Source organism: Salmo salar, chromosome 04 (genome assembly GCF_965601325.2).
Source record: "Salmo salar chromosome 04, fSalSal1, whole genome shotgun sequence".
NCBI lineage: Eukaryota > Metazoa > Chordata > Actinopteri > Salmoniformes > Salmonidae > Salmo > Salmo salar.
The window spans coordinates 36501532-36513337 of NC_138294.1; the positions used below are offsets into that span (position 1 = coordinate 36501532).

General features: G+C 40.1%; 1 protein-coding gene across 1 annotated transcript; it reads right to left on the reverse strand.

Moving 5' to 3' along the window:
* Positions 1-1127: 1127 nt before the first annotated feature.
* On the reverse strand, positions 1128-3460 carry LOC106602993 (odorant receptor 131-2). The gene is made up of 3 exons (XM_014196098.3): positions 3024-3460; positions 2394-2562; positions 1128-2252 (listed from the first exon to the last, which is right to left on the reverse strand). The coding sequence occupies exons 1-3, from the start codon at positions 3223-3225 to the stop codon at positions 1649-1651; spliced, it is 975 nt and encodes a 324-aa protein (XP_014051573.1). The 5' UTR covers positions 3226-3460; the 3' UTR covers positions 1128-1648.
* Between the last annotated feature and the right edge of the window lie 8346 nt (positions 3461-11806).

Below are 11806 nucleotides of genomic sequence, written 5' to 3' on the forward strand. Positions count from 1 at the left end.
ATTGAAGTGGATTTAACAAGTGACATCAATAAGGGATCATAGCTTTCACCTGGATTCACCTGGTCAGTCTATGCCATGGAAAGAGGTGTTCCTAATGTTTTGTCCACTCAGTGTAAATATCATGCAAGGTGAGGTCAGAGAAGTGTGTTGTTGTTGTTAGCGACCAGAAATGACGTCTTTCCCAGATGTCTTCATTACCTTGTTGTAATCAGGTTATCTTTAGAACCTGAAAACCAGTTTACAATGCCAAATGTTGCCCACTGGGTAAGTAGGCTAATATATCTATGTCAGATTGTGGATGCTGGGGGGTGGGGGGGATTTGTCCCAAATAGGTCCCAAATGGGTGCCATGTGGCTCAGTATCGCACTTCCCATGGGAGACCAGTATGAAAATGTATGCACTCACCACTGTAAGTCACTCTGGATAAGAGTGTCTGCTAAATGACTAACATGTAAATGTATTCCCTTTAAAGTGCACTACTTTTGAAAAAGTATTCTGTATATGTCCCAAATGGCACCCTATGGGACCTGGTCAAATGTAGGTGTAGGTGGAATAGGGTGCCATTTGGGACATATCCCTCTGTCACTAAATCCTCTTTATCACAGTGGATGGATAACATCATCACTCGATAGTCACACACACTATACTGTACTAAGTGCCAATTTCTCTCTTTCTCTTGTTTGTAAAGCACTGATGCTGAATTACTTTGTGAATATATTAAAGTGCATTTATCCATACTTGTTTTCTCTCTCTGTGCCTCTGTTGTGTCTTTGATTGGTTTTGTATGAGTCAGATGATCAGATTATTTGATTAGGAGATGTCTTAGCAATGAGATAAAATGTGTCATCTACATGACATTGAAGGATGTGTGGCTAGGTATCCTGGTTAAGGCTGGCTGAAAGCTGTACTTATCATTCGGCGCACTGTTCAGTCTGGTTAAAGCAGTGTGTGTGACCAAGGGGCCGGTGCTGGAAGGCTGTAACTGCACTTTGGCTCCATCTGGTGGGCAAACAGAGGAGTGGGTCACTGCGATGGATCAAAGAGTGAATGAACATTACAAGGTAATGAAGCTCGGGAAGCATGAGAATGTCAAATCCCTTTTATTAAATATTCCTAAAAATCAGGGGGTTTATTTCATTAATTGTATTACAGGAAAACATACATACTGTGGTTTCAAGTTATAGGGGCAATCCGCAGTTGAAACAATAACAAAGCGCCACTGTTTGGGTAAAAAGCTTACGGATGAGGCTGGAGAAATGTAAGTACTCTCAAATTCAAAGAAAGTGCTATGGATGCAAGGACTGACATTCCATAATATCAAAATGATCGTTTTAATCGTGTTTTGAGGCTATAGAGTTTGTTTACATTTACTTTGTTTACGAACATTAGAGTCAAACAAACGTATAAATGCCTCGAACCCCATCAGACCCCGAAGTATAAGTAATATTCTTCAAGAATCAATGGGAGCATATCCTTAATTTATTTGTAAGTTAAAAAAAAGTATGTATCAACTGCAGATTGTCCCTTTAAATCATTCACATACATGTGTTTTAGTTTAGTTAATTTTTTCAGCATTATTATAAGTTCTTAAAAACAGTTTTAATTAAAAACGGAATAAATGTTTCTGTTACAAGAAAAAACAATGTTATCAATAGCTGGAGATTTTAATGGGCTCCACTGTGCATCTGAGGCCACAGGTGAGATAGTACATGAGGATGTGTCTGAACGTCTTGTCTCTCAGGCCGTAAATCAGAGGACTCAGACACCTGGGCAGGATAATCAGGATGATAAACACAATATACTCAATCTGTGTGGCTTTGTCCATTGCTCTGGATTTCAAGGCTGACACTATAGTAGGAACCAGGGTGGAGGAGAGACTCAGGCCTAGCTGGATCAGGTGCAGTAGAACCGTGTTACGAGCCTTGGTGTTTATGTCCTTGTCTGAGGAGGCGGACTTGGCTACCATCATCATAGCGATGTAGGAGTATATGATGATAAAACCAACGGTCATGAAGACGATGCTGATGAACACGTTGTCTACCTGGTTGTGAATCTTCAGGTGGAAAAGCTCGCTGGTAGAGCAGAATTCCCGCATGAACTGGTCCAGGGGCATGGACTCTAGAACCAGCAGCATGACAAGCTTAATGATAGTGTTTAGGGAACACAGGATCCACACCACAGCAATGACCACGCCCGTAGTCCCGGGGGTGACAATGGAGGCATGCCTCAGAGGATAACATATAGCCACGTACCTGGAAAGGATAATTTTATTGAGTACCAAATATAAGCCCTGGTCAAAAGTAGTACACTATTTAACCTTTATTTAACCCTTGAGGTTAGAAACCTCTTTTGCCTGGAGGACTAAATAGGGAAAAAAATATAAGCAAACATACCTCTCTAGCGACATCACAGACAGGTTGAGAGGGGAAACAGCGCTGGTGAAAATGGCCACCAACACAATCACAACACATATATATCGGATCACAAACAACCCAGCGACAGCTAATATGTACAGCAGTTGGCTGGTCACCAGTAGGATGGTGTCGGCGAAGAGGAGGTTACCTACCGGAAATGAACACGTTAAACATTTGTTGGAAATAAAATAATTACACAATAACAGATTGTATTTTAACACAACTTGAATTGTAATGCATTCTACCCCATCTTTGCTTTCACAAATACATGAAAAGCTAGTTTGGAGTGTATTTAGAGCTCCTAAAGACCTAAATACCAAATTAATTGGAAACAGGTTATCATGTAACAAGCCACATGCCATGGAAGATTTCAAATGGAATGTATGACCTGATTGGGCTAGCAGTACTGCTGAAGCATCTGCACACTACAGAGGCGGCATAGGTTGAGATCTGGCCTACTGCCCCTTGACACAACCTCTATCTTTCCCCACTGTCATCCACTCTCAATATCTGTTCAATACATCTGCAAACCCTTAAAACATATATTTTTTAAAGAATTACAAACTAAATGTGTTAATCTTGTATAAAACTTCTGGTAGCCAGGTTTACCAAACAAGATATAGCGTGAGGTCTCTCTGAACACGGGCTTGCTCTTCAGACTGTACAGCATGATAGTGTTAATATAGAGGAAGAGGAGACATGGAGACACAGACAGAAAGCCCATGAACGTCCTTATGGGCACTGCCAACCTCTGATTGGTCAACGAAACGTTGTTGGACAGGAGCTGGAATGGGGGTGTTGTATTGAACATGTTTCAGGCGCATCTGTAGAGACAAAAATACTTCAAAAAAATATTTATATTACATGTACAGTGAGGTCCAAAAGCATTTGGACAGTGACACATTTTTTGTTGTTTTGGCTTTGTACACTAGCACTTGGTGGCGCAGTGGTCTAAGGCACTGCATCTCAGTGCTAGAGGCGTCACCACAGACCCTGGTTTGATTCCAGGCTGTCCCATAGGGCGGTGCACAATTGGCCCAGCTTCGTCCGGGTTTGGCTGGTTTAGGCTGTCATTGTAAATAAGAATTTGTTCTTAACAGACTTGCCTAGTTAAATAAAGGATAAATAAAAAATCCATATCAGATGAGCCTTTCAGAAATGACAGTAATTTTTGTACATAGTCTCCTCCCTTTTAAGGAACCAAAAGAATTGGGACAAATTCACTTATATGTGTATTAAAGTCATCAAAAGTTTAGTATTTGGTCCCATATTCCTAGCACACAATGACTAAATCAAGCTGGTGACTCTACAAACTTGTTGGATGCATTTGCAGTTGGTTGTGTATCAGATTATCTATGCCCAATAGAAATGAATGGTAAATAATGTATTGTGTCATTTTGGAGTCACTTTTACTGTAAATATGAATAGAATATGTTTCTGAACAATTCGACATTATGAACATGAATGAAAATACTCTCAAATTAAGCTGACAGTCTGTGTTTATAGTCATTGTATAATTTCAAAGTGCTGGAGTACAGAACCAAAACAAAAACAACACTGTCACAGTCCAAATACTTCTGGACCTCACTGTATCTGTAATATAGTATATTGCTTATACAGGTCTGGAATGGTGGTGTTGTATTGGACATGTCTCTGTCGTATACATTAGGACAAACATACATTCATTATACCTCTATGAGAAACATTGACAGGGTGGTCCCAGATCTCTATATAGCCAAATCCTAAGGTAGTTGTCAATTTCAAACAACAGCTCTGGGACCAGACTAACATATCGCCTGCCCTGTACAGACCCCCATAGGATAAAATCAAACATGCAATCTGATAACAATCAAATAAAATCTCAAATTCAAACTGCTATAAATGCAATGCTTATTATGCTAATTGAATAGCAAAAACAATTGAACACAGCAAAGACAAAGAAAAAAAATATGACAAAATCCCACAACTGTTTCCTTCTGTAGCTCTTCAGTCACAATTCAGTTCACATGGAAGGCAGAGGAATCACCCAGGAGATCTCCTGAAGTAATACTCACTGTCAGTTCAGTTACAGTCTGAGGCTCTGTAGGGCTCTGCCCAAGGTGTGTGGGGTTCACCTCTTGTCAGATATATATCCACAGCTCACTCTACATCACACCATCACATGTGCCGGTCCTGTAGCCAATAACAGAGTAGCATGAGGTGATCTAGCCCTTGAGGGCAGATGTCGGTCTAATCGACCAATGTCTTTACTAAATGTGGACTCTTAAATAGTTGCTAAATTATTGGTGAATCATCAAGAAACGGTTGCTGCCAGTCCTGTAGCCAATCAGAATCCTGAGAGAAACACAAACTGGTAGCATACTGTAGTGCAGGGCAATTATTTTCCATGGAGGGCCACATTAGAATATATTTTTGCCATCACGGGCCAGAATCATATTACAGGATTATACATCTCTGTTGACAGACATATCTACTGTAAATCACGTCCAGATATGCTACTTATTAAACATGCACAGAAATAAACCACATCCATGGTCTCCTTTTGGTAGGTATTTTCATTATTAAACATGCAATGAACTACACAGAGGGAAAAGTACACTCTGCATTCAGCACCACGGACAGAACTATTGTTAACGGGTATGCACAAAAACACAAGAAAGAGAGAGAGCTCAACATTACATTTAAACTACTCAATCAGTGTGAGGAGTGAAGTCTCTGATGGGCATTGACTAGAGCAGTGAAGTCAGGTATAGTTTCTGATGTCGCTATGCGCAGGATTGCTGAGAGGTGAGTCAGTAAGAGATGATCTGTGCCTTGACTTGTTATATTTCATCACTGAAAATGTCTGTTCACATATAGGTTGACCCAAACAGTACAAACATCTTCTGAGCATGACTCCTAATCTTTGGAAGTTTTGTTAATCAAAGAGAGATGCATAGAACCTCGTCAGTGACATTGTTTTGAATAGTTCTCCAATCATTGCATTAGACTGAAGATCGATAAGCTTAAATTGCAGGTCAGTGGGAACGTTATCCACATTGAAGGTGAAAGAAGAGGAAACAGGCTGCTTGCTTTGAGATGGATTGTTAAGGAGAATAAAGAATGTGTTGTGACTGAGGTCACACTCAAGTTGTACAACTGATGTACAACTCATTAGGCACAACGGTTGTTAAACAACAAAGAGTTTTCTGCACCACACATTATTTATTACTATATCACTAAAATATAATTTGTATATCCCCAGTATGGCACTCCCAAAATGGTACTGTAGCATCATACGAGAAACTGTCTTTCCAACTTATCAACCATGTGGAGAAATATTATTTGAAATGGGATAAATATCTTGATCATATCAGTGGTTCATGAGACCTCAGTGAAAATGGATTGTTAAATTTAATCCATAAGCATAGCCCTCTTCATGTGTTTTATCTTCTTACATCTAGGTGTTCCGATAGCGGAACCCCGTTCTGCCAGCGGAACCCCTAGCCAACAGCCAATGGGATCGCATGGCGGGAAATACAAAAACAACTAAAATACCACAATTCAATTTTCTCAAATATACGACTATTTAACACCATTTGAAAGATAAACCTCTCCTGAATCCAACCATTTCAAAAAGGCTTTACAGCGAAAGCAAAACATTAGATTATGTTAGGAGAGTACATAGACCAAAATAACCACACAGCCATTTTCCAAGCAAGCATATATGTCAATAAAACCCAAAACACAGCTAAATGAAGCACTAACCTTTGATGATCTTCATCAGATGACACTCCCAGGACATTATGTTATACAATATATGTATGTTTTGTTCAATCAAGTTCATATTTATATCCAAAAACAGCTTTTTACATTGGCGCGTGATGTTCAGAAAATGTATTCTCACCAAAAACTTCCGGTGAATTTACAAAAATACTCATCATAAACGTTGACAAAATACATAATTATTTTAAGAATTATAGATACAGAACTGCTTTATGCAATCACTGTGTGTAACGCCCTGGCCATAGAGAGAGGTTTTTGTTCTTTATTTTGGTTAGGCCAGGGTGTTACATTGGGTGGGCGTTCTATGTGCATTTTTCTATGTTGGTTTGTGTCATTGATTTTGGCCGTGTGGCTTCCAATCAGGCACAGCTGTAGAGTGTTGTTGCTGATTGGGAGTCACACATAAGTGCCTGTTTTTCCATTGGGGTTTTGTGGGTAATTGTTTCTGTTGAGTGTTTTGCACCTGACAGGACTGTTTGGCTGTCAGTTTTCTCATTTTGTTTTGTGTAGTGTTCTTTAGTAAATTAAAATCATGATGAACACTAACTCCGCTGCGCCTTGGTCTATTCTCTCTCCCGACAGCCGTTACACTGTGTCAGATTTTAAAATAGCCTCTCGGCGAAAGCACATTTTTCAATATTCTGAGTACATAGCTCGCCATCACGGCGAGCTATTCAGACACCCGCCAAGTTCAGGGCAACCTAAACTCAGAATTAGTATTAGAAAAATTGTATTACCTTTGCTGATCTTCGTCAGAATGCACTCCCAGGACTGCTACTTCCACAACAAATGTTGTTTTTGTTCGAAATAATCCATAGTTATGTCCAAATACCTCCATTTTGTTCGTGCGTTCAGGTCCCTATCCAAAGGGTAACGCGCGATCGCAATTCGAGATACAAAAAGTCAAAATGTTCCATTACCGTACTTAGAAGCATGTCAAACGCTGTTTAAAATTAAATGTTATGCTATTTTTAATGTAAAATTGCGATAATATTCCAACTGGACAATAGTGTATTCATTCAAGGAGAAAAAGAAAAAACAGCATGCTTGAGGGAACGCGCATATCCAATCTCTTTGTCCTCAGGCAGACCACTCAGTAACTGAGCTCCTATACTCTGCCCAGAGACAGGAGAAGGCTCAATCCCCTTTCTGAAGGCTTTAGACAGCCAATGGAAGCCTTAGAAAGTGCAACGTAACAGCACAGATACTGTAGTTTCGAAAGGGACTAGAAAGAAGAACTACATTTCTCAGATCCTACACTTCCTGGCTTACTTTTTCTCAGGTTTTTGCCTGCCATATGAGTTCTGTTATACTCACAGACACCCTTCAAAACAGTTTTAGAAACTTCAGAGTGTTTTCTATCCAAATCTACTAATAATATGCATATTTTCATTTCTGGGCAAGAGTAGTAACCAGTTTAAATCGGGTATGTTTTTTCATCCGGCCGTGAAAATACTGCCCCCTATCCATATCAGGTTAAGATCTTGGTTGATGTATTTATCCTATTCTCTCTGCCAGTGTGATGTGATTAGCTAGTGATTTTAGTTGAGTCCCGTTTTCTATATTGTTTAGTTTGTTGTCATACTTTTTCTTTTCTTTTTCCTCACAGAAAATCAGTTTATTGGTATCTGTTGGGTCTTATTACATTGTACTTGTAGCATTCTGTTGTTTCTGTATAAAGCATTGAAAATGTCAATAAAAAATAAATAATAATTTGTATAACAACCATTTTGTCAAATGCATTGTGCATCAATTGTATAACCTCAGTGTGTACAGGAGCTTAGTGACAGAGGTCTATCTGCCTGTCTCTCCATATCAGAAGTCTGCATCATTCAGGCCCTTAATTCTCCCCATAGTGAAACCCTGATCACCAGTAAACACAACAACCACAACAGACACTCATTATGTCCATGTCTACTCAGAATGTTAATGATGGCACAAAGAAAATAGATGTTTATTTATCATATTAAATATTAATGACTTCATTAAGGAGGGTGACCAGGGGACTGAAGCAGCATCTGCCCCTATCCCTCCATCTCTCTATCCCTCCATCCCTCATGAAACAGACAGTCCCTTGCCCCTTTATTAACAGTTCGATTATTTTTAATACGATGATTAGACTTTTAATAATCCTTTGTGTCATCATTAACGCTACCAGACAGTAAATATTGACATCATTCATGCCTGTTGTTATGGTTGTTGTGTTGCGTGTCTGGGAGTCAGGGTTTCTCTACGGAGGGGAGCTGCTTGCATTTGATACTTTTCAAATGCCTTTGGGATTGTCATTGCTTAGATCATTTGTGTCCAGCCTCTTTACTACTGATGTTTTAGACATGCAGATGCCTAAATGTTCTCAGCATAAAGGTTGAAACTTTGTTATATGTCATAGTTAGATTTCAATATGTACATGTCTATTCATTTTCAGCAGATAAGAAGTGTGATTGTTATGGATGTGTTATGGATAACACAGATTTTGTTGTATGGTTCCAAGCTGTGTGTAGGCCTACTGTATTATCATGCAACAAAGCCACAGAGGCACCAAGGAGTATAGTTTAGCTACACAAGTTTAATGAATGCTCAGAATTTCACCAAAATGTTATTACACAAACATGGAAATAGGAAAGGTTGGGCATTGTTTATTCACCTTCATCTTTCTGTGAAAAGGAAGACAGAAAGCGAAGAAGGGATCAACATCATCCTTTTCACTCAAAACCACATGAATGCTTGAAAGAATACAACGGACCCTGTCAAAAGTCAAAAGTATTGCACTATATAGGGAATAAGATGCCATTTTGGTTGCATCAGACCTGTAGACTGTACTGTTCCTCCGGCGTTGCGACCCTTGGCTCCGAGTTTGTTGACTTAGGTCTCAGCGATGTAAGCGTGCTCCTCTGCCTCCTCCAGCTCATCTCATGCTGCACCTTCCTAAACTTAGAAACGTCCTGGTTGTGTCAGGGCTTTCAGAAGGATCGGACCAATACGCAGCGTGATCGTAGTTCCACATCTTTTATTCAATCGTGAAACTAATGCAATAAACAATAAACTTGAAATACAAAAACAAGAAAGCCGTGACGCAGAGCAGGCATACACTACTCACAAAATGAATCACCCACAAAACACCAGTGGGACAAACATCAACTTAAATATGGCCTCCAATTAGAGACAACGACAACCGGCTGCCTCTAATTGGAGGTCATGCCAAACAAAAACGAACCTAGAAATACAAAACTAGAAACTAAACATAGAAATACAAAAATGGACAAACACCCCCTGTCACGCCCTGACCTACTCTACCAAAGAAAATAACAACTTACTATGGTCAGGACGTGACAGGTTGGCTGCTTCCTCCTGTAAAAGAAAATACAGGAGAGAATAGGAGAGAATATGAGAGGAAGAGGAGAGACGGAAAGAGGAAAAGGATAACATCAGCAACGTTTGAACACTCCTTTATGCAGAGAAATGAAAGGGGTTATACTATTCAAGCAGCTCTCCTTGAATAATGGTAAAAAGTTAAGAATAGAAGGCCCTAGTCAAAAGTAGTGCACTATATAGGGAATAGGGTGCCATGGTACCATTTCAGTTGCAGCCTCAGAGTATTTGACTGCATGTCTAGTGTGACTCATCACTTCCTCAGCCTGATTCTTGCTGGCCTTCAGTTTCAGCTGCAACTTGTCCACCAAGTCCTGCAGTCCGTTAACGTTATTATCCTCCTCAATCTGTGTGTGGGACTCGGGAGAACATCAAGGAGTCAAAGCCTGAGTGTGTGTGTGTATGTGTGTGTGCAGGTGTGGAATGAGTCCTCCCCAAAAATTACAGCTACACACAGTGCCTTCAGAAAGTATTCATACACCTTCACTTATTCCACATTTAGTTGTGTTACAACCTGAATTTAAAATGTATTAAATAAAAAAAAAAAATAATACTCACCAATCTACAGTACACCCAAAACTCCATAAGGCCAAAGTGAAAATATGTTTTCAGAAATATTTGCAAATGTATTGAACATGAAATACAGAAATATCTCATTTACATACAGGTAAGTGTTCACACCCCTGAGTGAATACATGTTAGAATCACTTTTGGCAGCGATTCCAGCTGTTAGTCTGGGTAGATCTCTAAGAGATTTGCACATCTGGATTGTGCAATATTTGCACATTATTCTTTTTAAAACATTCTTCAAGCTCTGTCAAATTGGTTGTTAATCATTGCTAGACAACCATTTTCAAGTCTTGCCATAGATTTTCAAGCAAATTTAAGTCAAAACTGTAACTCGACCACTCATTTACTGTCTTCTTGGTAAGCAACTCTAGTGTAGATTTGGCCTTGTGTTTTAGGTTATTGTTCTGATGAAAGGTGAATTAATCTCCTTGTGTCTGGTGGAAAGCAGACTGAAATAGGCTTTCCTCTAGGATTTTGCCTGTGCTTAGCTCCGTTCCGTTTATTTTTTATCCTGAAAAACTCCCCAGTCCTTAATGATTACAAGCATACCCATAACATTATGTAGCCACAACTACAGACGTGGCCAAAAGTTTTGAGAATGACACAAATATTAATTTCCACAAAGTTTGCTGCTTTATTGTCTTTAGATATTTTTGTCAGATGTTACTATGGAATACTGAAGTATAATTACAAGCATTTCATAAGTGTCAAAGGCTTTTATTGACAATCACATGAAGTTGATGCAAAGAGTCAATATTTGCAGTGTTGACCCTTCTTTGTCAAGACCTCTGCAATCTGCCCTGGCATGCTGTCAATTAACTTCTGGGCCACATCCTGACTGATGGCAGCCCATTCTTGCATAATCAATGCTTGGAGTTTGTCAGAATTTGTGTGTTTTTGTTTGTCCACCCGCCTCTTGAGAATTGACCACAAGTTCTCAATGGGATTAAGGTCTGGGGAGTTTCCTGGCGATGGACCCAAAATATTGATGTTTTGTGCCACTTAGTTATCACTTTTGCCTTATGGCAAGGTGCTCCATCGCGCTGGAAAAGGTATTGTTCGTCACCAAACTGTTCCTGGATGGTTGGGAGAAGTTGCTCTCGGAGGATGTGTTGGTACCATTCTTTATTCATGGCTATGTTCTTAGGCAAAATTGTGAGTGAGCCCACTCCCTTGGCTGAGAAGCAACCCCACACACGAATGGTCTCAGGATGCTTTACTGTTGGCATGACACAGGACTGATGGTAGCGCTCACCTTGTCTTCTCCGGACAAGATTTTTTCCGGATGCCCCAAACATTTGGAAAGGGGATTCATCAGAGAAAATGACTTTACCCCAGTCCTCAACAGTCCAATCCCTGTACCTTTTGCAGAATATCAGTCTGTCCCTGATGTTTTTCCTGGAGAGAAGTGGCTTCTTTGCTGCCCTTCTTGACACCAGGCCATCCTCCAAATGTCTTCGCCTCACTGTGCGTGTAGATGCACTCCCACCTGCCTGCTGCCATTCCTGAGCAAGCGCTGTACTGGTGGTGCCCCGATCCCGCAGCTGAATCAACTTCAGGAGACGGTCCTGGCACTTGCTGGACTTTCTTGGGCGCCCTGAAGCCTTCTTCACAACAATTTAACCGCTCTCCTTGAAGTTCTTGATGATCTGATAAATGGTTGATTTAGGTGCAATCTTACTGGCAGC